This window comes from Podarcis filfolensis (assembly GCF_964270895.1).
Source record: "Podarcis filfolensis genome assembly, chromosome: 7".
NCBI lineage: Eukaryota > Metazoa > Chordata > Lepidosauria > Squamata > Lacertidae > Podarcis > Podarcis filfolensis.
This window is the reverse complement of record NC_139603.1, coordinates 34,308,981-34,336,329: the sequence shown is the minus strand read 5'-3', so window position 1 is coordinate 34,336,329 and position 27,349 is coordinate 34,308,981. Positions and strand designations below refer to the sequence as shown.

General features: G+C 43.7%; 3 protein-coding genes across 10 annotated transcripts in view; 1 reads left to right on the top strand and 2 right to left on the bottom strand.

Annotated features, from left to right (window-relative positions):
* The window catches only part of GMNN (geminin DNA replication inhibitor), a 32,519-nt gene that overhangs the window by 2,214 nt on the left and 2,956 nt on the right, over nucleotides 1-27,349 (bottom strand). Inside the window, exons 1-4 of one of the 8 annotated variants that reach the window (XM_083624094.1) lie at nucleotides 7,353-7,503; nucleotides 4,945-5,017; nucleotides 1,805-1,918; nucleotides 1,336-1,468 (exon numbers count right to left, since the gene is read on the bottom strand). In XM_083624094.1, coding sequence (XP_083480220.1) covers nucleotides 1,336-1,468; nucleotides 1,805-1,918; nucleotides 4,945-4,998 — 301 coding nt within the window. In that variant the 5' untranslated portion in view covers nucleotides 4,999-5,017; nucleotides 7,353-7,503. Of the gene's footprint in view, nucleotides 1-1,335; nucleotides 1,469-1,804; nucleotides 1,919-4,944; nucleotides 5,018-6,922; nucleotides 7,322-7,352; nucleotides 7,504-27,349 lie in introns of those variants that run through there. The other 7 variants (XM_083624100.1, XM_083624097.1, XM_083624101.1 and 4 more) reach the window with 7 other exon arrangements.
* NRSN1 (neurensin 1) overlaps nucleotides 14,283-27,349 on the bottom strand; it is a 201,028-nt gene continuing 187,961 nt past the window's right edge. The window contains exon 4 of the transcript XR_014550642.1: nucleotides 14,283-14,379. The gene's annotated coding sequence lies outside the window, so the exon portion shown is untranslated. The remainder of the gene's footprint in view (nucleotides 14,380-27,349) is intronic.
* LOC310767148 (uncharacterized protein C6orf62 homolog) lies at nucleotides 16,043-23,283 on the top strand. Its single transcript, XM_083624089.1, has 5 exons — nucleotides 16,043-18,275; nucleotides 18,790-18,966; nucleotides 20,621-20,746; nucleotides 21,271-21,405; nucleotides 22,036-23,283. Exons 1-5 carry the CDS (start codon nucleotides 18,147-18,149, stop codon nucleotides 22,159-22,161), a joined length of 693 nt encoding a protein of 230 aa, XP_083480215.1. The 5' UTR covers nucleotides 16,043-18,146; the 3' UTR covers nucleotides 22,162-23,283.

Below are 27,349 nucleotides of genomic sequence, written 5' to 3'. Positions count from 1 at the left end.
TTATGCTTTATTTGCTCAAATCAACCACAAATGGCCAGAGCAAATGTTGGCTTTACAATGTAGTTTGTTTAGAATGAAAAAATGCAACCCCCAGTTCAGACATAATGCCTTATAAGCCAAGGATCATCACTGATTGCTCCCACTGTGAGGAGCAATGTAGGAGCCATCTGTACATTCATGACAAGCCATTAGCTATAGCTTACTGTGGCATACAAATGCAACAACAAAGCTGGTGGATCATGCTTCGCATGCACACGGTTGAAGGTTAAATCCTTGGAATCTCCAGGTAGGGCTTGGAATGTCCCATCAGAAGCACAGGGCAACTGCTGCCAGTCAGTGGAACTTGATGGAACAATATAGAACATGATGGACCAATGGCCTGACTCAGGCAGCTTCCTATGTTCCTAGGACTGCAAACTATGGTATTCAAAATTTGATTTCTGGGACTCCCTTCCTGTACTTTAGACTCAAGTCTTATTAAGAAAATATATAGCCAACTCTTCCACTGCAGAAACACTCAGGCAGCTTACAGTTACTAAAACCATCCACACACAAAAAAATACAGCATTAAAGCAGAGACAGGAGCAGCAAATCATGACTTAAACATAAGAATTGCTGCTGATCAAGCTGCTTATCTCCATGCTTCCTTTTCATTAGACTAAGCCTGCTCAACTAGCTAAGAGTATTGGGGGGCCCCAATACATGATGTGTCAAGTCAAATGCCATCTGCAAAGGTAGTGTGGCACTATTACTAAGTGAATCTTCATTTCAATACAGTGCAGCAGTTAAGTGCTTTCCATATTCTGCCAAACTCGCCCAAGTTTGTCAAAGCAGAAACAAAAACCTATGCATGCAAGAATGTGCATTTGAGCAACCACACTGAGAAGTGTGTACCATACTATTTTCTGTAGGTTCACACTTGCTTATCACTGGCAAAGTATCGAGAGGGAAAGAAAGAAGCAGAGGAAAGGAACAGAAGCAGAAAATGTTTTGCCCTATTTTCATCCCCTTTTTAGTCTATTTGACCCAACTAGTCCATTTTGTTCATATTTACCATGTTCCAGCACAGCAACATAAAATGAAACCAGACAAATTCATAAAGGATAAAACCTGTCAATGGCTACTAGTCAAGTTGCATATATGCTACCCTCCAGATTCAGAGACAGAATACTTTTAAATACCAGTTGGAAAGGCCATTGCCTTCATGCAAGACTAGACAGATCTTGGGTCATATCCAGCAGAGCTTTCACCAAGGCAATTCATGTTTACATATACCTTCCAGCTCAGCACTTATTAGAAGATTGCCACTGCTTTTTTTCTTAAGAAGCAACATACCTTTTACTGTAAGATCGGAAGCCTGAACTCCTCTTACAGTTCTGTATTCTGTTTCAACAGCAACTTCTGGTTTGGAAGCCTTTGAGGTAATCTGATCACTCCAAAGTTTCCTCTTGATTGAAGATTTGGCCTGCTGAGAGTTTTATTAGTTGAGAATTCCAAGCAGGCATGTCTTAACAAGCCATTCTTCCCACCTACTCAGTTAACCGTAAAACTATATTCCCACTTGTCATCTGGTGCAAAGTTTCAGGGATTCAATGACTGAAGATGGATCTTCAGGTGCATTCAACATAGCATTCAAACCCATTGGTACATGTCAGCCTATATACTGTGTAGACTAGCAATCTAATTGTATATTATCAATGAAAATTAACAGAACAGGCAAATTTCAGCTTAACTGTCAGCTCACTTAAGCTTTCTAGCTTCCAAAAATATATTGCTAAGATTGCATTCCAGCAGCAGTACATACCTCCTTTGCCCTTCCAACAAGACAACCTGTAATAGATGGCTGTATCATCTTAAGGGTCTGCCTTTGTGATGTGCAATTTTTATTGCTTGTAGAACTATTGCTTGTAGAAGCCTGCTTTGAAAAGAACACATTCAGTGAATCTACTTCACCTAGAATTGAAGGTTGTCAATTCATAATTTTCAAGAAAGCTTGTATTTACATTTAAGGGTTACATACATTTCAGTTACATGCAGTAAATCAGGTCACCGTTATACAGAAACTGGATCTCACATGATGTTAAACACAAGTTTTGCATCTTAAATACTGGCTTTTGAACTTTGTCTTAACTGCAGCCTGAATTTCTGCTTAATCTCATTTCACCAATAAGGAGTATTGAGAACACCTGAGACACACACATTTTTACATGACCAAAAAAATTACTTGAGTGCACATTTCCTTTGATTTGTGCTGGGTGCCTAGTTGCTTTGCCTGAGACATAACACACTGATCCAGCCAGGGTATTGTTTTGGAGGAACAGAATGTCTATCACCTTCCTTGTCATATGTAAATACCCATTTCCTGCATTAGTTCTTTTTTTAAAAAAAATGTTACACTGCGACCATGAGATAGCAAACAATGGTAGATAATCAAACAAGGATAGCAGGAACATAATGTCATACTAGCGTGAGAAAGTTAGCGATTCACACTGTACTTCATATGGCAAGAGCTCACCTTTCCCACGGTAAAGTTTCTACTGCCAATTAGCTTTACTATTGAACTAAAAGGACAAGTGCCAGGTACTCTGGGAACCAGCACTGTGCTACACTTCAAATAATACCTACTGCTGTTGAAGTAGCCAATGAATATTTCTGACAACTGCAGCCTATCACTTGCTTGGATTAACCTATTACTTTTAATATTTTATGTTTAACGAGGTAGTGCCTTCTGAACAGCAAAACCAGACAGCAAGTACAAATTTAACTGTGGAGGTTGGCAAAGTGGAGGGAGGGGGAGAGAAGTGAGCAGCAGGGTCAAGAACAGATGGGTGTGAAGCCAACATCCCAACAACCCCCTTTATCGCTACACAGTTTAGATTCCCTCTTCAGTTTCCTTTATTTTACCAGAATGAGCAGCATCACTCTTCGGTAAGAATCCACAAATTAGCTTGCTGTGGAAACCATGATGAGTATTCCTCCCACTTTAGCAATTATGACCTTAAGTGCAGCAGAACATGCCTCCCTGGGCCAAAATATGATCCAAACATCTTTATAGTGAAGGGTGACAAAGACAAGCTAAAAGACGGGTGCAAGGTAGGCGATTTACACCTACAGTTGTATTGTGCTTTAAAGATGCTACAAGCACCTCCTTAGCCTCCTATGAGAGAATGGGTCTCATCTCTGACATGCCAATCTGTCTTGTATCAAGCTACATCCCATGTCTAGACTGACTAGCAGCACCTCCACACCGTTTCAAACACCAAGTTTTCCAGCCCTACCTGGAATCAAGTCTGGGACCTTCTGCATGCAAATCTTACGATTTACCACACAGCTATAGCCCCTCCAAGTATGTGAAGGGGATGAGCAAATCAACCACCTGTGTATTGCAACTTTGTACTAGTTACAAGGAACATAGGGAACGGATCCTCTTTGTTGGCTTGGCTGTCAAGCAATGTGCCTTGTGGAACTGAAAGCACAGAACATCCATCACTCAGGGAGCATAGGATCTTTGCACACAACTATGAGCAGATCACATTTTAAGACACTAGGACAGAGGTTTTCAACCTTTTTGAGTCCACGGCTCCCTTGACCAAATACATTCTTTCTGCGGCAACCTTGTGGGGCTCAGGAGCCTAGTTACGTCATCCCTTGCCTGCAGAGCTGGCAGCCTCTCACCCTTTCTCGAACACCCTCCCTTGTGGAATGCTCCCTCAGCCTCCTCTCCTCTCTCATTGGGAGTCCTCTGGGCAGCTGCTGCTGCCGCTCCTAGCCAGGCACCATTAGCCTGGGGAACTTGTAGCCAGGGCTGCTGCAACAAACAGATGTGCAAGCCTTTAGGAGGCAGAGATGTGAGGGCATCAGAAGGAGGGGAAGGAAAGAAGGGACAGAAGTCACTGTTGCTCGTGGCACCCTTGACCATCATTTAAGGCAACCTAGGGTGCCACAACACATTGATTGAAAATCACTGCTCTAGGGCAAGACACACATAACGTCTGTACGTGTTTAAATACTGGCCAAGACATATTACCCAAAACATCTGAATTAATAGCACCTAATTATTATTAACAGGTGCTTCCTCTCTTACCATATTTTCATACCTTTCAACCTCCAAAAACAGTATTATGAATGCAACATTTTATAGCCTCTGCCATAGAATCCTTCAAATCCCTTGGCAAGGCTACCACCATTACTGTACAGTGGTACATCGGTTTAAGAACAGTCCGGTTTAAGAATGATTCGGTCTACAAACTCCACAAAACCGGAAATAGTGTCCCAGTTTGAGAACTTTACCTCAGTCTAAGAATGGAATCTGAACGGTGGAAGGGCACCGCCGGCGGGAGGCCTCATTAGGGAAAGCACGCCTCTGTTTAAGAATGGACTTCTGGAACGAATTAAGTTCATAAACCGAGGTACCACTGTGCATCAAATTTCCTTGTTTTAACTCAATTAGGTTCCAGTCTCATATGTAAAACACAAATCCTGATGACAATGAGCAAGGCAGTAGTATAGACTGCAGTGCTGCAGAGGTATCTGTGGTTGGTTCTAGGCCAGGCTTCCTCAACCTCAGCCCTCCAGATGTTTTTGGCCTACAATTCCCATGATCCCCAGCTAGCAGGACCAGTGGTCTGGGATTATGGGAATTGTAGTCTCAAAACATCTGGAGGGCCGAGGTTGAGGAAGCCTGTTCTAGGCAATATTTAATCTTTAATAGTTCTGAAGACAATTTTGAATACATATTGTAAGTATCATATGACAAGGGCTCCTCTGCTGTAGGAATCAGGTGAATAGTTTGAAGACAGTTATGCACTAAACTTATTGAACATATCTTCAGCCTTGGTCTATTTATAAAAAGAAGTACAAGCTTACTATCTATGAACTCCATGAAAATAGAGCTGTACACACAATCACCACTTGTCATTACACCTTGGCAAGTATCAATATTACCTTTGTAGCAAGGGGCTTCTCAACATCCAGTTTCTGTTTCATCCTAGAATTCATTGTCTGCTTTCAAGTATTCCTATATGGGCATAATTAAAGTAAGCACATTAAAGTAAGCAGGGATGTCCAGAGCAGCCACAAATCAAAGAGTTCATACATTAGGTCTGGATGGTTCTCTCCCAATTCCTGAAAGCAGTTTCAAACCTCCGTTTAACTCTGGGTTTAAAAGCCATAATGCAAACTGAGCTTACAGTCATCTGCATAGCCCTCAGAGTTATGGTTCACTAACAGCAGTTTTCATCTACCAAGAGAATATCAGAAGAGATATTTTTTCCTAACTTTGAAGTTCACTTTAACACCTTATAACTTCCGGTCATAATACCAGGACCAGCAATTTCAATATCACAAGCGGCTACTCCATATGACTAAACTGAGGCATGGGAGAAAAAGAAAGCAGGGACACCATCTTTCCATTCCAGCTGATTGTTATAGTGCTAGAATGATTAATCTGAGCTAATAAATGTGTCCTTATGATAGCCCTGTGATGCCTCAGCTTTACATGGCAAAGGTTTTATTGCTTATATTTTTAAAAATCCACATACATAAATCTCACAGTTTAGCCAACCACATTTATGAGTCAGAAGACAATGAGTATTAAGACCCTTTTGTGTTACAACATAACCCTGAGCCTGTATTTTCACCAACTGGGACCATCTTTTTTACAATGTCAAAATAGCAAACTTGTATATGGAAGTAATGTGTTCAACATGGGCAAAGTGCTAGAACTGTCCTATGGAAAGGACCTCTAAACATTCCAGAAGTAGCAAAGCTGGTTCATTATTCAAAGATCTTATGTTCTAACTACAGTGATTTTACGTGTCTCCATTTCGTTTAGCATTTCAATGTTCCAAAGCACTAAAGACAAATTGTAATTGTGATTACAGAGTTTTATTCCTATGCTATCCTCTTCCACTTTATTTACCACTACTGGTTTCATATGCACAATGTCACTGCACCTGCAAGAATAAGAAGGCAAACTAACAGTAAAGGATGGTTAAAACATAGCAAGTAGTAGTTTATCTTCAATAAATGCTCTCAAATGTACACCTTAAATGTTATTTTATCCTCTAAAACACAGACAAAGCAATAGACAATTCTGACCTGGCCACAACCTAATTCAACTTTTAATATTGCAGTTCAATCCCTGAAGAGCCTTGAAAGCTGTAAAAGGTACACTTTGCATTATATGGAAGAATGAAGACAATTTCTAATCACACCCAAACAGCACATATTCCTTCCTTCTGAAGCTAATGTAGTGGTACCTCGGTTTACAAACTTAATCCGTTCCTGAAGTCCGTTAATAAACCGAATCCGTTCTTAACCGAGTCGCGCTTTCCCTAATGAGGCCTCCCGCCACAGGTGCCCTTTCACCATTTGGCTTCTGTTCTTAGACTGAGGTAAAGTTCTCAAACCAAGACACTATTTCCGGTTTTGTGGAATTTGTAAACTGAATCATTCGTAAACTGGGCTGTTCTTAAACTGAGGTACTGTACATATTAATTTTGTTTTGCTATCTGAGCATTTATCAGTAGTAATTTATGTGGCTGTCAGTTCATGAAAATATCCAGAGCACTTGAACAGCTGGAATATGCGTTTTAAAAGTGCAGGCTAGGGAAGTGCTGCATTTGGTACCAAGACCACTACTCTTATAATAGGAAATAACTCAGGAAAGAGTTAACGCAGCCCACATACAGTTTAGCATCTGTACCTTTCCCCTCAGACATGGCATGCCTGCAATATCATATGCAGCTGTATATCTTTTTTGAAAACAGTCAAGCAGTCCTCACGTGCCTCTCGCAGCCACACCAGATTCCTTTCAGCAGGAGCTCAGCCTGTTCTGAAGGGTAGCTCCAAAAAGGAAATGTGCATGTTCCCTCTGTGTATGTCAATGAATACTGAGGGCCTCAGGCTGTGCTCCCTTCACCAAAAGCAAGGAAAAGGTCTTCCACGTGGAAAGGCGCAGACTTTCCAAACTGCCCCCAAAGTTGCATTGCTGAGCTTGGGGTCCCTTCTCGTTTCAAACAAGTGTGTGGGGAAGCTCCTTCACGCGTCGAGTCGGGTCACAGATGCAGGCGAGGTTCTCAAACCATAATAACCAAGCACAAGCCACAGCACCAGGAGCACTAGCCCCTCTATGAAGAACGGGGGGGGGAGCCTTCCCTGCTTTAGAAATGGCTGACATCACCACATACTTAAAGCACCTTCACTCCATCGCCACCACAACCTGGGAACTGTAGTTCACCCCCCCCAGCTACAACTCCCACCACCCTTCACGAACTACAGTTCCCAGCGTTGGTGGAGGGGTGCGTGTGTGTGGCCCCTCAGGATAACGACTCTCTCGCCCCTGGACTCACCCGCCTCGATGCTCGCTCAGCTGCCCGCGCGACCAAGACTCCCGGCGGCCACCGCTGCCCGCCTTTTTTGTCCTCGCACGTTAATCCCGCGCGCTCGCTTGAACAAGGAAAAGCCTTTCTCTCTTGCGCGCGCGCAGCCGTAAAAATATATCGCGGCGTCGGGTGGGCGGGCGAGCGTCGTTGCGTCAGGCGGGCTCTCCGCCAGTACCCTGTCCTCCGGCGAACACTTTCTAGCCAATCACGTTCGGGGGGTTGGGGGAAAGCCGCAGCCAATGGTTGCTTCCGGCGTTTCCTTTGAGCCGCCCCACCACCCGCGCGCCTTAGCAGCATAACAAGCTGTTGGGAGGAGCTTTGGGGTTGGGTTTTTTTTAAAAAAGGGGGGCAGTTGGAGGCGGTCTAAGGCGGAGCAAAGGAGAGCGTCGCTTATAGCCACAAACCTAAACTGAGTTCAGTGGGGCTTACTCCTGAGTAAAGGGAGTTTTCATGCTTACCTGAAAGCCACATTGAGCTGACTGCAATCCTGTGCATAATTGCTCAGAAGTAAGTGGCATTGGATTGCAGTTAGTCCTCAGTCATTTCAGCAGGGCTTACTCCCAAGTAAATGGGTTCAGTACCTGCATCAGAATAATAGAGCTTTTGTTTTAAATGTTTACAAACTCAGAAGAAAATCACGTTTTTGTATGAACCGAGTGAGGAAGAGCATATCTATATCTATGCTGGGTTTCGTTTCTTGTTGACACGCTGCTTCCCCATCACAGCTACACAAATCCCGGATCCCTGAATTGTTTTCTATGGGAACAGGCATTTCATCAGGGAAGATGAGTAAAAAAATAAAAACGAAAGGTTGAAAACCAAACTAAAAGCCCAACCTTTTTGGACCAGTGGGCCCATTTTGAATTTGAGAAAGTCATGTGGGCGTCATTCACAAAATGGCTGTTATAAGGGATCTTGGCATAACATCACATGGCTGCTGTGGGGTGCCTGGCATAACACAAAATCAGTGCACAATCATCACCACCACCCTGACAACCTCACACTTACCATGGGAAGTCAGTTACATACTACATATTGCAGAATAGTTTAGAGGGAGAGAGGGCATAGCCTGGAGAAAGACCTGATGGCCAGATAGACAAGTCATTTGCCAAAGGGAAGAAAAGGTGGCAAGCACTCTATTTCACCTCTATGGGTCTCCAGGAAGGGCAGGGTCCTGTAGCGTATTTCGGCAGCAAAAAATCAAATAGAGGAACTTTGCTATTGTCTTCATGAGCTCCTGATCTCTCCCCTGTAATAGGAAGCATATGACCTCTCTCTCTGGTTTCCATATTGGGATACATAGATGGTCTAAAAATTGTTGGTGGAGATCATCATACATTTTACATTTAAGGGCCATGTGAGCTAGAGTTTCCACCAGGTGGGCATCACATGGGCAGATCCTATCTCCTTTTGCCATACCCGCAAACCTACCCCAAAAAAGGTTAGAAGGATTAGAATTGAACCTAGCCAGTGAAAAAGCTCTTCTTTCTTGCGGGTTAAACAAAAATTGTAGATAATTTGGGTTAAAAAGAGCGGACTTCCTGCAGTAAGGAAAGTGTCTGGGAAATGCACTGGAAAGTGTGGGGTTACACTTGTTTCGATGTGACTGAAACCTCCCTGCAAACAAATCAGGACAGGACAAACAATAAATAGGTCAGCTGAGATCTTTTCACAAATACTTGGAAACCTCAGATATACTGCTTGTGTGAGTTCCACAATCATTTAGTTTAAATTTGTAGATTAGAAATAAGCAATATGATAACTTTAATGTAAGAAGCCTGAATTTTTGTTTATTTTCCCTTTACTTTGCCTCTGGCTGTGGATGTGTGCTGGCCAGGTGTTCCTAATAATGGAACCACTCCTTCTTTACCTGATGAAAAGGTTTCCTATTGTGCACCATTATGATTCAATCAGTGTTCTTAATTTCCTCAGCTTGGAGGGATTTGTAAAGAATCCCTCATTACAGAACTGAAAGAATTTCCCTTCAATCATTTTAGACGAGAGGCTCATTTGTGGGAACTGCCATATATAATTAATCCTAGATATCCAAAAGAAAGGTTTCAGGTTACATCACTTTATTTCAACCTGCTGAGCGCAAAGGTCTGGCACATATAAAAACATGTTGTGACATCTGCATTCATTTAAACATTTTGCCAATCTCAATATTTCTTTTCTCTACTGCTGCGTATCAGAATGGGTTCAGTTTATCTGTTTCAAAACAAATTAATACTTCTGATGTCATGACCGTTTGCACTTCAATAGGCTCTTGAACAAACAGTGAGGTTTCCCACTGAGCTCAGCCAATTTGTTTTGCATGAGAAGGCAACATTAAAAAAAATAAAAAAATGCAGAGTTATGGAAAACAAAATGCCCTCTTCTCTCTTTTTTTACAAGAACATAAGAACAGAATCACTTGATTAGAGTCATAGATAGTAGTGACACTTCCATAACCATACAGTGTTCCCCCATCCTGGGATTATAGCCAATATCTAGGACGAAGTTTCAGAATTGAATATAGGAAGTTCTGTTGAAATAAACTATTTCCAACCAGGCTTTATCGTTTGAAAATTGATGTTATCCAGTGGGCAGAGTATTGCTTGATCCTAGGAGACAAGTCAGTGCTATTTTTCTAGAAAAAGAGGTGCCAGAACTCACAATGAGCATCTCCATCATTCTTTTAGAATGGCAATGGTGCTCACCTGAGAGGTGCTAGTACTGAGTTCCAGCAAGTTCCGGCTGAAAAAAACCCTGGTTCAAGTAGTACCATGACTGCCATGAACTATATTCTGGCAAAGTGTTTTTTTTTTTGTGATATGTAAGCTTGGCACCAGCACACAGCCAACTGCTGAGGCTCAAGTGTAACTGCTGTTGCTGCAGGAGCAGCCAGCGAAGACTAGGAGTGGTATGGCAGCACACCTGAACACCCTAGCACTGTGGCTGTCTTCCTAATTGTGGTGGTTCTGCCCCCAATGTGGGTATGTCAGGGGCAGATATAGCATTAATAAGCCAGTGCTGCTGGTGAACCTGGGCACATGGCCCAGATCAGTGCTGCTGCCAGGCAGTCTGCCTGCAGCAAAAATTGGAGGGACACAGCAGCCTCACTGAGTGGCTCTCCAGGTTGCATGTCTGAACTTGGTGGCAACTGTCAACATAATGCCAACCCTGATGTACCTGTAAAGAAAAATGCAGCCCGGAGTTCTGTTCAGCACTGCCATTGCTACCACCATGGGTGGGCAGGCATGTAGCCCCTCTGAAACCAAATCAGGGGAACCAGGTCTACTGAGTGCTGAGGGGGGCACCTTGCCCCAACCCTCCAAAACCTGTAGCTGAGTGTGATAATATGGAAAGTTGTCAGCTTTAGGTTGCAGGGCAAAGTGCCCACTTGCCACAGGACAGCATGCCATTACAAGCAGAGCATGGTGTGCATTTAGCCCTCAGCATCTTAGTACTCCAACCTTTTGTAAGGTTTCTTACCCAGCCTTCACCATGTCCCAGGACAGGTTACAAGTATATAATAAAATACAGTTATAAAAACAAAACCATTGTAATGATTAAAAAGAACTACAGTAGTAAAGCTGTTCCAAATGGAACAAAACAGTACACATTCAGCAAAAGAGGCAAGTCCCACAAAATATACCTTAATTGTCAAAGGCCAGGATGAATTGGTGTGTCTTCAGCATGCAACAAAAGTTGTACAATGAAGATACTAGACACACCTCTGTGGGAAATTCCAGTTTAGAGGCTGCCACAGAGAAAGCCCTCTCCTGTGTTAGCAGAGGCACTTGAAACATGCAGAGACCAAGAAGAAAATCCTGGTAAATGTTTATTGAACACACTGAGCAAAATGGTATACAATTTAAGCTTTCTTTTTGACAGGCCTTCTTGAGAGCAGGGAGACATTCGTCTAGATATCCAGAAGAAAACTCCCTCACGGCTAGGCAGCCTATCAAAGCAAGTGATACTTTACTGAGCATCTTTACTTCTGTCAAGATAATGCCACCTACCCTCTTGGGTAGTTGACGAACACCAAGAATAGAATTAACCCTTCAGTTACACACTGAATGATCTCTGCTGTTGCACTTCCAACATCTTATGCTGCTCTTCTCCACATTTCTGAGGGTGACAGAACTACCATCATACAGCCCCTCTGCAGACCTTACAATGCAATAAGGTTTTTAGGTATGGAGGTTTCCGATATTTGTGGCCTAAATCAATTAGTTTTAAACGCTCATGTGAGCACCTTAATCAGTTTACTTGGAAGAGATGCCCCATTAAAACAAATAAGGAACGCTTACAAATAAATGTGCTTCTGTGACTGCAGTTGTATAATGGTTTGGAGCAGAAGGAAGTTCAAGGAAAGAATATTTCTTGTCTCCCCTACCCTGCCCTGTGCAACAGTTGCTCAATCTAGAGGGCCTGGGGATACTTTTGAACAATGTTGGGTGACATGTAGAGGGCTGGTGGAACTGCTTGAAATTGGGTGGACCTCCTGAAAATTGCCCCTTCCATAGCTATTTGCTTCCAAAGGTGCTGTTTGCAATAAAGGGATTTCAGCAGGAAACTGGTGGAGGGTCCAAGTTGAGATCCAGAGCATGATCAGAACAAAAGTCACACTTTAAAAAGCATATATGGCATAACATGTCAGTCTGTCCATGGATTACCACCAGGAGATTTACTCCAAGAACAGGGTGAAGAAATGATAAGAAAAGACACCAACAATTTTTGACTTACTAGAAAATACACGGTCCATTATGAGGAATTTGATTTCAAATATATTTCAGTTGTTTGTTTTTATTAGTCGATGTCTAGCCTGAACTTCTGGGATGTGGCAGTTTATAGGCTTAAAACAGAAATACAAACATTCCATCTCTCTTTATGCACTCTGGTTCATGGCTCTCAAATCAAGAGGCAATGTAAAGGGGAAATGTTTAGTTTGTCCCCAAACTTGAATAAGTTGTACAGTATGTAACAGACACACAAGCTACTGGCAACCTTTAAATTTCCACTAGATGGCAATACAGTATAACATGAACATTAAAGGCACAACCCCAGACTGCAGAACCATCAGCTAAGGCGCTACAGTGGTACCTCGGGTTACAGACGCTTCAGGTTACACACTCCTCTAACCCAGAAATAGTACCTCGGGTTAAGAACTTTGCTTCAGGATGAGAACAGAAATTGCACAGCAGTGGCGCGGCAGCAGTGGGAGACCCCATTAGCTAAAGTGGTACCTCAGGTTAAGAACAGTTTCGGGTTAAGAACGGACCTCCAGAACGAATTAAGATCTTAACCCGAGGTACCACTGTACATGAATTGGTTAAAGCCCCACTATGCTGGCAGAATGCCACATTCCTCTGTCATGAGGGATATTCTGGTGCAACTGCCCAAATACTCTGGAAGAGCTCCTTATCATGAATTCATTGGCTCCCTCTGTGTCTTTGTGTCATGTGGGCATTGTCACCAGCATAGTCCCTGATTGGTGGGTTGTGGCAGTATGTCCAGAGACACTAAGGGTATGTATGTTGTATTCCTGTCATTTTACATTTTCTAGCTGCTTTTATCCCCTCCTGGGCTGAGTATGCATTAGATAATATTAGTTCCCTATATTTGTTTGAAATGTTTTTCTGATTTCATTTATGTTGCAATGATAATTATGTTGGAGTTTTGTTTCAACGTATTGTCTATTATAGATGGGCTTTGTTTAGTTTTATTATCCACACTGTTTAAAGAACATTTAGAATAGTATAGATTGTTAATAGATTTTATGGCATAAGCCTTCATGGATGTCAAGGATGAAAATGCTAAAGCAGGCATCCCCAAATTTGGCCCCCCAGATGTTTTGGAACTACAATTCCCATCATCCCTGACCATTGGCCCTGTTAGCTAGGGATGATGGGAGTTGTAGTCCCAAAACATCTGGAGGGCCGAGTTGGGGGATTCCCGAATCACATAATTATTTGGGATTTAAAGGGGATGTGTTGGGCAGAAGGACCGAAATTCAATCCCTGGCATCTTCAGGTAAGGCTGGGAGAGACTCCTGCCTGAAACCCTGGAAAGCAGCTCCCACTCAGTGCAGGCAATACTGAACAATATGGCCCAATGGCCCAACTCAGTAGAAAGCAGTTTCCTATGCTACACTGCCTAAAGCCACTTCAAAACTGTTGCTACTGGTTTCAGTTGCATATTGGCAAATTAAAATTGTGCAACAAACCCACTTTGGGAGGAAAATCAGAAGGTGATGGGGAAATGCGTGCAAAATTATGAGAGAATAGTAAAAACAAAAGTGAATTTCATATGCAACCTCCCATCAAACTTCGTGCAAACGTGTTAGTAGTGGAAAAGTGCTCAGTAAACAGGTTTCCTGGATCACAGGCGTAGCCAGGATTTATTGCGGCGGCGGGGGGCAGAACTGAGCTATATGTCAGGCGACTGGTCAGTTAGTTAATTATTATCATTTATTTTGATTTGGGGATGGGAGTTGCCCCCCCCCCCCCGCCTACGCCCATGTCCCGGAAGGTGCCTCTGCGTGGGCTTTCGATGCGGGATCGGTGCCGCCACGCATGCAAGTTCTTATTTTGCTGCGTCCACACACTGTCGTCAGCATTAAAACGCCAGGTCCCAGTCCCTGTGCCTCCAATCGGGATTTACCCTTTCCGTGGAAAATCGGATGAGTTAAAAACACCCCGTTGACGACACTGCAGCCCCCGTCTGGAAGCCCCCTAGCGCTGTTATACAACCAAGCGCAAGCCCCGTGTCCTCTGTTGTTGTGATCATTATACACACATGACACGCTTTACCCGCGTGCTTCGCCCCCGGGCAGTGGCGTAGCGTGGGGGGTGCAGGGGGGGCGGGCCGCACCGGGTGCAACATCTGGGGTTAGGGCAAATCCATGGGTTAGGGGGCGCAAATCCACGGGTTAGGGGGCGCAAATCCACGGGTTAGGGGGCGCAAATTACTTGCCTTGCCCCGGGTGCTGACAACCCACGCTACGCCACTGCCCCCGGGAGGTGGCGCGGTGACGTCTGAGACGGGAGGGGGGAGCCGTCCACTTCAATAGAGGGAGAAGGCGGGGCGAAGGAACTTGGAGCCTGTCTCTGGGCAGAAACTAGTACTCGCATTAAGTTTTTAAAAAGGTCACTCGAATCAACAGCGGAGCGCGAGGGCGCTTTAAAACAGGTTCTGCAATGGTGGGTTCTTTATGTGGGGACAGACCGAGACCGCGGAGAGCGAGAACGGAAAAGAGCCGCGGAGCTGGTGACGGCGGAGCAGCCCCTGGAGACTAGATGCGCGTTGTGCGTCATGGAAAACGCAGCAGTTCTCTTGGATGGGGAGGGGGAGAGGGAGGGGATGGGGCGCAGGTGGGGGGGCAAGTACTCTAGCTTTTGGTGGTCTCTAGCAGCTATTAGCAGCTGCTTTTCATTTGCTGAAGAAGTGGCTCAACTTAACATGCCGCCGCTTGCATGATGACCGTCGAGGGAGAAAGCGCGCTGCCGTCTAAGTCCACTGATCAGACACCCTTCGTGTATCTAAACAGCTGCGCTGCAGGCATCCAACAGGTGCAGCGGTGTGTCGCCGTGCAGCTTCTAGAAGAAGAACAAGGGAATGGGCTGCGGTCCAATCATAACGGCAGAAATAAATTGTTCAGGCTTTAAAGTGCACGCAGGACTCTTTGTTATTGTTGTCAGGAAAAGGGGAGGCGAAAAACAAGGGGTAGCATTAGAGCTACAATACAGGTAGGGGGCAACGAACCGTCGGAAACCTTTTCAGTTGCATAGCATCGTTTAAGATGCAGTCCCAAATCCACTTACATAAGAGTAAAACCCAGCCAATTCAGTTAGGGCAGGCGCCCGTTTTGTAATCTCCGATGGGGCTTTTTGTTAATTCGGAAGCCCAGCCACCATGCTAATGGGTGTAGGACCGGAGTCTGACAGGGCTTGGGGTTCGGCTGAAGAGCGGGATCTTGCTCTGCATTTCATCATCACAATTTAAGAGGCATACGACTGGAAGAAACACACTGCTGGTGAGCAAGCTGTGCGGCATAGACATGCTGCAACAGACAGATGATTTCAAAGCCTCCAAAAGAAAAACTGTGAGGGAGGGTACACGAATACCTCCAACTCCGTATTAAAATAAACAAGTAGTCCGCAATCGGATGAACGTAAAAGTTACCCCAAACGCCTTTTAATCTTGATCTTGCGTGTTTGCTCCTAAGAGCCCATTACTAGTTAATGCACCATGTGCGCTCTTTGTTACTCGGAAGTAAATCCAGTAAAATGAATCGGACTTCCATTTTCGAATACCTGCTTGCGGGTGACACCGACACAGGCTAACAGCCCCCACGCGGCTATCAGCCCGACCCTCTGCCGAGCCAGGCGGACCCAAGCCCTTTGATTTTTACACCACGCAGTCCTGTGCACGTTTGTTTACTCGGGGACGAGTCCCATCGTGCCCACTGCGACTTTAACTTATGTCAAGTGGCTGGGACACGTCGGAACTCTGCAAAGGACCGGGGCATAGACACACTTCGCCCCCACTGGAGACAGCGGGCTCAACACTCAACACGCAGGCTGCATTGAGTACCAGCTGCCCACCCTACCCCACTTGCCCCGTTCGCTTTTCCCCTCCCCACCCCTCTCCCGAGACGGAGATGGTACAGTCCACCGCTGGGCGCCTGCGCAGCGGGTCGCGGGGCGGAGCCTTCCCGTGTGTGTGAGTCAGGCGAGGAGGAGACGCGGCGGTTGCCATTTTGAGGGCTTCTCCGCTCGGGCTGCTGCCGCTTCGCCGCCTTCCGCGCCGCCCGGACCGAGAGACTCGCCTGCGCCATCCTTCGCCTCAGAGGGGACAGGAGCGGGGGCTTCTCTCGCTCTCTTGCCTCTTTCCCGCCGTAGGAGCCTGTAGCGCAGGGACTTTCCCCGGCCCGGCCTCGCTCCGCCGCCGCCTCTTCCTCCTCCTCCTCCTCTCGTCCTTCCTTCCTCCTTCCCGCCGCCTCCGCCGCCACCATTTGCCACCCCCCGGCGGCTCCGGGGCGCCGAGCTTAGGCTATGGGGACCAGGCTGCTGGGACTGAGCAGCGGCAGAGCGGGCGGCCCGGTCACCGTGAACAGCGCAGCGGGGATGGCGGAGCTGGGCGGCTTCTTGGTGGCCTTCTCTTGACATGGCTCCTGCCCGTGCTGCTAGCAGCGCCGCCGCCGCCGCCTCCACTGCTCCACCCGCGCCCGCCGGCTGCGGGTAGCGAGCCAGGCCACGCCACAGTCTCCGGTCCGGTTGGGTGTCTCTTGCCGCCTGAGCCTCCCGCCGCGGGGGCTTCCAAGGAGAGGGGGAGGGAAACCGCTTAATTACTATTATTTTTTACGAAGAGGGTGTGCTTGTGTGTGCTTTTTTTGTTTTTAAAAAGCACAACAACTAAACAGCTAATAAAAAAGGGGGAAGGACGGGTTAATAATCCTTTTTTCCTTTAAATTTTTTTTATTTGTTTCCGGGAAAACGCGTTTTTTCCCTTTCCAAATTTATTCAAGTTCGCTGCGACAAAAGCCTCTTTGCAAACTCATTTTTTTCCAATTGAAATTTTTTTTGGCGTGATACTTCCCTTCCTCTCCCTTTTTCCCCCGCCCCCTTTTTTTCTTCCCCCCCTCCCAAGAACCCGAGTTGTTGGTTGTTGACCATGAATGCAAGAGCGAATTCCGGGCCGTAGACTTGAGTGGCCCCCGCTGCGCTGAGCACAGGCCCGCCTCTTCCTCTTGAGCAAGGAAGAGAACAACCCCCGCAAGGAGGCCAATCGCATCAGCCATGCCCAGCCCCAATTAAAGCGGCAGAGGGGAGGAGATTTTTTTTGTCCTGCCCGGGGCTTAGACTGAGGGAAGGAAGGCTAGTGGGGTGGGTTGTAGGCCTCTCCCTCCTAGGGGAGTGCTAGATCGAGAGATCGACTTGGGATTCAAAAGGCCAGATAATCTCCCAAATCTTCCCTCCACCTTTTTATCAATGGCCACCATGATCCCTCTTCTCTCCCACAGCCGCAGCCTCAGGGCAACCATGTGCCTGATGATGAGCAGGATGAAGTTAGAAATGACTCTGCTGTTTTCCAAACTCCTTGCTCCTCTGCAAACCAGCACACTGTTGTCTGTGGTTGATTATTTTGTTGTTGGTAGGGAAACGTCTTACCTCCCAGGACATCCACTCCTGTTCTGCACTCCCTCCTTTGCTTTCTACCAAGTCGAATAATTCTTGAAAAAAGAAAAAGCCAGGCAGCATAGCAATAGCAGTGATCTTGAAAATAATCAGCAGTCATGAATCTGGGCGGGATAGAACACTGTCTTTAATTTCAGTTTTTTGTTTTTTTTGGGGGGTGGCAGCGTGGGGCAAGAAACCCGCCCAAATGGATTGGGTCCATGCCCGTTATTGCTTTTTATTCTACACACAAATTGTGATAAGATTTTTTTCCCATTCTTGCCCACTTATTCCTGTGGTTTAAACTGTGTATATCAGTGTATTTTCTTCAAATTTCTTTGGGCTTTTGACAATACTGCGCAAACTTTTTGTCCAATGATGGTTGGACTAATAGTTACTTTGTTTTATGACCCCTCTAATAAGACAGTCTTGTAAAACATTTGCCTAAGGTGCATTTTTGGGTTACGCCTGTGTTCTATTGATTCAGTGGTATTAGCAGGAATAAAATGACTTGTTTCTGTTGTACTCGAGTCTTATGAAAAAGGGCCCATAGTTTAGTGAAGGTTTCAAAAGGCTTTAGTACCATCTGTATTACAAAATGGGGGACCCAAACTCCCGGAAGAAACAAGCTCTGAACAGACTTCGTGCTCAGCTTAAAAAGAAAAAAGAATCTCTAGCTGACCAGTTTGATTTCAAAATGTATATTGCCTTTGTATTCAAAGACAAGGTAATTTCCTTTTTGATTGTTCTACTTTTGTATTGAGTGACTCCATACCTCTGTTAGCACACTCAAAATTGCAATCTTGAGAATGAATGTGGAGAGCATTGTAAAAATCTGTTAAACTGTTTTCATCATGCCTAGGCTGTAGCTTTGATGCTTAATTTTGAATCATGTTCATTCCTTATGCGCTGGGTATCTTAACAAAACCTTGCACAGTTTTCAAAATGCCATGTGAGAGTTAATACTGCATTATGGGCTATGGTTGCACACAAATCTGGGGAATACATAGAACTGAATTTTAGAGACTCAGCATTTTGGATTACAATGTGAAATGCATTTTTGCTTAAGCATGTGCTTCAGCATCCATTTATCTCTAAATTTAGGGTTGCAATAAGTTTAGGGTGTTACCCAGTTCTTAGGTTTGCAGTAAGTTTATTTTTCTTAAGTTTTGAAAGCATTGTAATGACAGACTGCTTAGAAATGAATGAAATGCAACGTGTTCTTTGTTTTCCCTCATTAGAGGAAAAAGTCGGCACTCTTCGAAGTGTCTGAAGTGATACCAGTCATGACCAATAATTATGAAGAAAATATCCTGAAAGGCGTGCGGGATTCCAGCTATTCCTTGGAAAGTTCCATAGAGCTTCTACAAAAGGATGTGGTTCAGCTGCATGCACCCCGCTATCAGTCTATGCGCAGGGTAAAACATTTAATGTGCTGTCATTTTGTTTCAGAGAACAACATTTTAAAAGGCTATTAATGCTGCTAGTAGTGTTTCTATATCAAAGATCTAGATATAATCAGGATTAAAAGGACTACTTTAGATGTACCCAATGACTTACATGTCTTAGTGGGATCCCCCCCCTTTGAACAGACTACACACCAAACTGCTGATGGAACTTTTGCAGCATAGAGGGGGTTGAAGTGTGGCTATGTGGTGTGAAGTTCAGTGTGTCGCTGCATAAGGGTTTTTTGGATGCTGCCTATCAGGTGGTAAATCTGTACAGTGGACCCTTAAGTTATGTACCACTCGGGATACGTAACTTTCAGGTTGCGAACGCAGCAAACCTGGAAGTGTATACTTCTGGGTTTTGCCATGTGCAGAAGTGCTTCGCACACCGCGTGTGTGCACAGAAGCGGCATCTCCAGTTAAGGACTTTTCAGGTTAAGTACGGACCCCCGGAACGAATCTAATTTGTACCCGGAGGGTCCACTCTATTTGAATATTTAGTATGCTTTGTCTAGAAGACATACTGATTTACTTGGGTCTTTGACACCATCCACCCTATTCTCTTGACCATCATTTAAGTTATTTTAATGTTGTATTTTTAATTGTAACCCACCCTAGGACAGGTGGGTAATATTAATACTACTGCTAAATAATAATAGTTTTGTTGCTGTTTTGCTTTATCCCTCTTGTATTGTATACATCACTTAGAAACTTTGTTATTAAGTGGAATATAAATTATTTAAGAGTTTTCATTATCCTGGCCCTCAATATTTTAACAAGTTTGTCTCTTGGTAAAAGTAGATGTGAGAAAGAGGCATGGAGAAAAAAATAGAATTGTGGAAATGGAATATTGGCAGAGACATCTGAGATGAATGATTGCTTTATATCTCTTGCAGAAATTCAACATAGTGGCTTAAGTTCTATTCTGAGAAAGGAGGGGCTGCTTCTGTTCACAATCCAGCAGAGGCTTATCCTGGTGGAAGGGGAAGCAACTTTTGCAAAGCCCCTTCCCCCACTGTTCTATAGGGTTTCCTATCCCTCAAACTTTTTTTCCAGGGTGGGAACAAGAATTGCACAGGGAAGTGAGAATTGTAGAAAGCTTCCTCCCATTTCTGGCAGAAGTGTCCCATGAGTGGGAAGGGAACTCCGGATTCAATTCATACCTGTTGAACTGAAACAAAATAGGGAATAAACTCTTAAGCTAAAAATACAATTATTATAAGCTGTGTTTTTGAATTTAAATATTCTTGATGAAGACAGCAAGACAACATAAAAATGTAAATGTGATAAAAGTGTGTGTATTTGCCGATGGGCATCTAAAAAACTATCCTGAGGGCATCATTTTAGTTTGGGCAGTTTTTCAAATCCATAAAGTTTGTTCCCATAAGAATTAAATTACTAGGACTGGGTTCCGATTTCCACATTATAAATGTTAATGTAAAGTTAGCAGATAGGCAGGGTGTGTTGTAGTGCTTAAGAATAAAATCCTATTGTTACCGATGTATGAAAGGTATACAAACCATTTGAATTACAATTATATTTGCTTCTCAAACGTATATATATGTGTGTGTGTTCTCCCACTAGATTGTTGGGACACTATTAATTTTATTCATGTCCTTAACAGGATGTGATTGGCTGTACGCAAGAGATGGACTTCATACTTTGGCCTCGGAATGATATTGAGAAGATAGTCTGTCTTCTGTTTTCTAGGTGGAAGGGATCGGATGATGAGCCCTTTAGGCCTGTTCAGGTATGATACAGGTCCCAGGCAGAGTGCTACTAAAACCCAAATAAGCCATTAGCACTTTTAATGAATACCACTTTTTCTTTATGGTGGTTATAGTGAATTGTGGTATATTTTTGTAATCATTAAGGTGTTTGTATGATTACAAAGGCAGAATGTTGTCACTGAATGTACCTAAGCAGATGTTTTGAAGTTGCTTAGTTTATTTTGTTTCTTGATTGCTAAACTTGCCAGAAGCTTTTACCAATAAGTATGGAGTACTGCATCTGCGATAGTCGTCATTTTTGTTTACATAAAGTTAAATATGGGGTTCTTCAAATGTACTGCCATTAGAAAAGGGGGCGATACTGACGTAATAATCAGTCTAATATAAACTATATCTCCATTAGCCATAATTTCAAGTTGTTCCTGAGATTTTTCTATTCTGCACTTGGATGCATTGCATACATGAACCTTGACTTTAGATTGGTGTTCCTTGAACATATTTTATTTAAACTTTTTTGTTACATATTCCCCACCCCACCCCACAGGCCAGGTTTGAATTTCATCATGGTGACTATGAAAAACAGTTTCTGCATGTACTGAGCCGAAAGGACAAGACTGGAATTGTTATCAACAACCCTAACCAGTCAGTGTTTCTCTTCATTGACCGACAGCACTTGCAGGTAGCCATCTCCCAGTGCATACCTGTTTTTCCTTATGCTCTTGTTTGCCTCTTTTCTATTATTTAATAGCTGTCTGCTTGGCTTCACTACAGTCAAGAGGTACAGATACAAGCAGTTGTCATGACAGAATGCTGAATGATCAGCATTCCTTTTCTATGGCATAATGTGCAATATGTTCCAAACAGTAAGTTTGTGGGATATACTTTATAAGTATTGAGTTGCTCTGCCTTGAGTGCAGTGAAGCCATCTGATTGGGTGTATTTCTATTAGATTTAGGAACTGAGGTGGTGGGGATTTGCAAGTGTGCATCAGTATCATTTGTCATTAATTGAGATTGTTTCTGCTCGTCCGCTTTTGAAACACAATAAGGATTTGTATATGTACTTAAGCGAGAAAAGATGGTACAGGTCTCCTGTTGGAGAAGGCAGATTTTAGAAATCTGGTGATCAATTTATATATTCAGCAAGCACCATAAATTCTTTGTTATGTTTTTATGTTGCACCACCATTAGTTTCATTTTCTGTTGCTTCTGCAAGGATGAGTTGAGGCAATATGTGAAGTTTGTTTTTCCACACAGTGCTGTTTATAAAATATACTCTGTCCTGAAATAATTTATGTATCTCTTTCCAGACTCCAAAAAACAAAGCTACAATCTTCAAGTTATGCAGCATCTGCCTATATCTGCCACAAGAGCAGCTCACCCACTGGGCGGTTGGTACCATAGAGGATCACCTCCGTCCTTACATGCCAGAATAGGGTACTGGCCAGCAAAATGGGGAAGATCACAGAATGCAGGAGTGCAGTTTTCACTTTTCTCACCATTTATTCTTTCGGAATAGAAGAAAATGGACACATGTTCAGAACACTATCCATCGTGGAACTTGATCATCCTGGATTATTTTCTTTTATCATTTGTATCTCAGAACTTTTAAATTTTTTTTTAGATGTTTTCTGCATGGACCTTGTGAAAGAGAATGCTCTGCATATTTCTGCATTGTATGAGCATCCTACCAAAATGTGAAACGAAGGGACTGTTATACACTGAAAGAAATGTATCTGAGAGCACAAAGTGATCATATATGGTGGTGTTCCCATTTGTGCTGGTCATGTCCCCTAATATCAGTATTCATAGGGTGAGGAATGAATGTAATGGTGTGAAAGCCATAAGCTTTGCTGTTAACACGATTGTATCAGGTTCATGAATAGGTCTATGGCTTGTTACAGTAGATGGCTAAATGTGGGAAAGAAATCTTTTAAGGAAAAAAGAGCATCTCATTTGGTGTAGGCATTAATTGCCTCTTTTATTTTGCTTGGCCTTGTTTGAGTTTCCTGGCATTCTCACTTTTGGATCTCTTTCCCCAGTTTGCTGTGTAACTAAATGTAGAGTGTTCTGTTGAGTTGAATACATTTTTACAGACCTGGAGTCTGAAGTAGCCTAAAGCAGCTAAATTTAAGATAGCAGCTGCAGAAACCACGTTGGCAGAGGATTATTATTTTTTTCCTGACAGTTGACTTGTGAACTGTAGGAAATACTGGTTTCCAAAACATTTCTTATGGAAAACCCTCTGAGGTTCTTTTTTGGGGGGAGGGGAGGAATAAAGCAGTTGTGGATTTAATTGTAAAATATTGTTTGGAGTGTCAAAGTTGGTTTTGACAGAACATATTTTGTTTAAGATTGTGCAATGAACATAAGGAAGACTACTGTATAGCTTTGGCAAAGGAAGCTTTGCTTAAAGGGTTGAGTAATTTGACTGAAGTAAATCTGTATAAGCCTACTCCCTTTGGGTAAAACTAGTGCTTATCTGTTTAAAAAAATCTGTATTTAGCTTTTGTTTGGAATTGGAAAAAAATTAAAAATAAACAAATTAGGTGACCAAAGACTTCTACGTTCATTTATTTTAAAAACTTGTAGACACTAGCTTATGACATGTCATAGCTTGCTTTAGGTAGACAGTCTTTGCATATGACAACAGTTAGATACATCAAAACGTATCATATGCAAAATAAGCTGGAGATACCAATTCAAAATCTATTGGCAGTGTTCACATGTAACAATAAATTAAATTTCCTGGTTTATTATGGATGAGTGGCAGTACATATTCATATTCCTCCCATGAGTGGGATACACCAGGAAGCTGTGCCTTTCTGTTACATTAGAACCAAGGATTAAAGGTAAAGGTAAAGGTACCCCTGCCCGTACGGGCCAGTCTTGACAGACTCTAGGGTTGTGCGCTCATCTCACTCTAGAGGCCGGGAGCCAGCGCTGTCCGAAGACACTTCCGGGTCACGTGGCCAGCGTGACGAAGCTGCATCTGGACAGCCAGCGCAGCACACGGAACACCGTTTACCTTCCCGCTATAAAGCGGTACCTATTTATCTACTTGCACTTTGGGGTGCTTTCGAACTGCTAGGTTGGCAGGCACTGGGACCGAACGACGGGAGCGCACCCCGCCGCAGGGATTCGAACCGCCGACCATGCGATCGGCAAGTACTAGGCGCTGAGGTTTTACCCACAGCGCCACCCGTGTCCCTAAGAACCAAGGATTACCTGCTCTTTAACAAGTGATTATCAGGAAGGAAAAAACAAACCATGGCATAAGGTTGGCTAGGGGTAGTTGCTTGTTAGGGACAAGCAAGCTCTGCACTCTGGTTTGGACAGAACAGGAAGCAAATCTTCCTGGTTTGTTTCCTCTTAGCAGTAGCACAAGTGGAATATTGAGCAAGGTCTACCACTATGCTCACAGAAAGCCTGGCTTATAACACAGGCGTTGTATAAATGTAGATTTTCATAAGGTTTCTATAACCAATACATTAAGCTTCTATATAAAACATGGCAAATCACTTTTGAAACCCAGTTAAAGGGAGAAGTATTCATAATAAGGTTATAATAATGCATGAAGGATTACAGTTTGGATGGGGTGGAGAATGTCACATTTCACCAGGCCAGAGATGTGCACCTAAAGTAGCTATTGGGAGCCAGGCTGATGTTATGAAGCACCAAAGGGTTTTTTTTCCATTCCCAACCCATTTTAAAGGGGAAAATGTTCTGAGAATTAGAGTATATTTCCTTACCCACAGCACAAGCTTGAGTTCTTACACTGCACCCTCAGAAATTAACGTTATGGGTGGGGAACCTTTGCCTCTCCAAATGTTGAGCTACAACTCTCATAAGCCTTGACTATTGATCATGTTGGCTGGGACTGATGGGAGACATAGTTCAGCAATATGGAGGGCCAAAAGTTCCCCAATGCCCTTCTAAACAGTTTGGCATCCAAAGGATCCCAGGATCAGTCCACAAAATCTCCAGGTAGGACTAGGTAGGACTCCAGTTTGGAAAGCTGAAAAGTCACAGCTAGTCAGTGTTAACAACGTTTAGCTAGATGGTCTGACTTGGTATATATCTCCCTAATGAATCCTGCAAGAGGAATTGCAACACCAAGATCAATATGCAGCAATATAGGTTCTGCCATCAACAAACCACAGTGATCAAAACAGCTAAATTTTGTGAGCCGGCAATGAGAGCTGCTCCTGTCTATTAATACAAATGTCAGCCACGTAACCACACTTCTGAAAGTAGCAGGCATTTTCTATCTGTACTACCATCACCCATTCATTACACCCACAACCATTCCCCATTGCTAACTATTTGATTGGCTTCCCTACAGTTTTGCTCTCCCTGCCCCTCCCCACTTTTATTCCCTTGCTCAGATCGGGGATCTTTGAAAGCGGGGAAGGATGAGATAAGTGCCAAGCTCAAAGCTGCAAGGAATTGAAGTACAATTTCACTCAGGCAGTCCAGATTCTAGAAAGCTTTTTAAGAGGAATGAGAACTCTCCAGTGAGAAGGAGCTATCTCACCCCCTGCCACTCCTATCACAGGACATTAGAAGCACTTTACAGAATCTGGGCCAGATTGTTCTAAAGCAAGACTAGCAGGCGTGCTGCTAGAATAATTCAAACTCTGCCGCTGTCATCTTCACCCCAACCTCCCAGTTTTGCATCAGTTCTCTTAAGTTTTAATGTCGTTGCTGGTGTTAGGAAGCAAATAGGACTGGCAAGGAATCGGTACTCTGTTGTTGTTCTTTAGTCGTTTAGTCGTGTCCGACTCTTCGCGACCCCATGGACCAGAGCACGCCAGGCACTCCTGTCTTCCACTGACTCCCACAGTTTAGTCAAACTCATGCTGGTAGCTTTGAGAACACTGTCCAACCATCTCGTCCTCTGTCGTCCCCTCCTTGTGCCCTCCATCTTTCCCAACATCAGGGTCTTTTCCAGGGAGTCTTCTCATGAGGTGGCCAAAGTATTGGAGCCTCAGCTTCACGATCTGTCCTTCCAGTGAGCACTCAGGGCTGATTTCCTTCAGAATGGATAGGTTTGATCTTCTTGCAGTCCATGGGACTCTCAAGAGACTCCTCCAGCACCATAATTCAAAAGCATCAATTCTTCGGCGATCAGCCTTCTTTATGGTCCAGCTCTCACTTCCATACATCACTACTGGGAAAACCATAGCTTTCACTATACGGACCTTTGTTGGCAAGGTGATGTCTCTGCTTTTTAAGATGCTGTCTAGGTTTGTTAGGAAGCAAATAGGACCGGCAAGGAATCAGTACTCTATAGGCACACAATTCTGATGGTTGTAATAGACTGCAGCCACTTGGTTGCAAGTTTGTGGTGCAAATCTACCAAACCCACAGCAATGAAGGCAGCCTGGGAATACAGCTCCTTGAGGGCATGAGGCCTTTCCCAACCTTGGGCCCCCAAATATTGTTGGACTACAAACCCCATCATCCCTAACCAGCAGGAGCAGTGGTGAGGGATGATAGTAAAGTTGCCTAATGATCGAGAACCAGACGGACTGCCTTATGAATCTTTGCGCCACCAGGAAAGGCGACCCTTGGGGATTTCAAATTACAATTTCCCACCAAGCTAACAATCTGCTCCTGGCCCAGTTTTAACACCTAAAGCAACAGTGTCTTGTAGCACCTTAAAGACTACCAGATTAGTTATTACATAAGCTTTTTTTTGGATTCTAGCCCACTTCAAGGAGATGCATGTACTACTGTATACACAGTTGGCAGGTATAATATGGGCATCGTCAAGATGGAGGAAGTTAACCTGAATCATTACTTGTTGGGGGGCACATAAATTCACACAAATTTGTGCATGTAGCACTAAATCACAATTTAATGTTAGCAGGCCAATAAATGTGCAGTGAATGATCATTTACAATAGCGGTATTTGGTGATAACATGATTGTTCTGGTTCTGCTGTGCTAATTCAGCAACTATAGTCGGAGAACTTCCCGGCTTGTCAATCAGTGTGAACCAGGAGTTTTTTTTTAAAAAAAACCACTGCAAAACAAGGCAATGCCAAACCTCCAGTAATAAAGCTAGCTTGTTTAAACCAGAGTTTGTCGTTAAGAATTCATAGTTCATACTTAAATACAAGCAAAATGGAACCACGGGTTATTTCTTATTCCAGACCCATAGAAGGATGGAGGGAGGGGACAAACAGAAGCCTGGGGCTTGGCTCACAGAGACTCATGCAAGAAAACTAAATCATTGTTTAGTGCTTTTTCCAAGCTGGCCTGTTGTGAATAAATTTGAACTTTGCAGAGAAATGTCACATAGTAGATCCAATATAATTTTTGGACAGCACATAAGTGGGTGCATTATGCCCTCAAACCAAATTTTTCTCCTATGCTCTATCCTGATTGTAATTAGCAGTAAACACTCTCCATTTACATAATTGTCCCAAAAACACAAGAGGAAGAACTACTCCATAAAAAAGATTAAATATTAATAAAAGAACACAAAATCCAAATTAGCTAAACCTCATTGGACAAGGTGAACATTGGCTCTCATTATAAACATCTGTAATGATACCATCAGACTGGCCTCCCTTTGACTAGTTCCATAATGAAGGTACCATGCTTGATCAATATC

Excerpts from the sequence above, each read along its gene's own strand:
- LOC310767148 (XM_083624089.1), top strand. The coding sequence starts at position 18,147 with ATGGGGGACCCAAACTCCCGGAAGAAACAAGCTCTGAACAGACTTCGT. Across the intron at positions 18,276-18,789 it reads CCTTTGTATTCAAAGACAAG|AGGAAAAAGTCGGCACTCTT; the intron begins GTAATTTCCTTT and ends TTCCCTCATTAG. Across the intron at positions 18,967-20,620 it reads GCTATCAGTCTATGCGCAGG|GATGTGATTGGCTGTACGCA; the intron begins GTAAAACATTTA and ends TGTCCTTAACAG.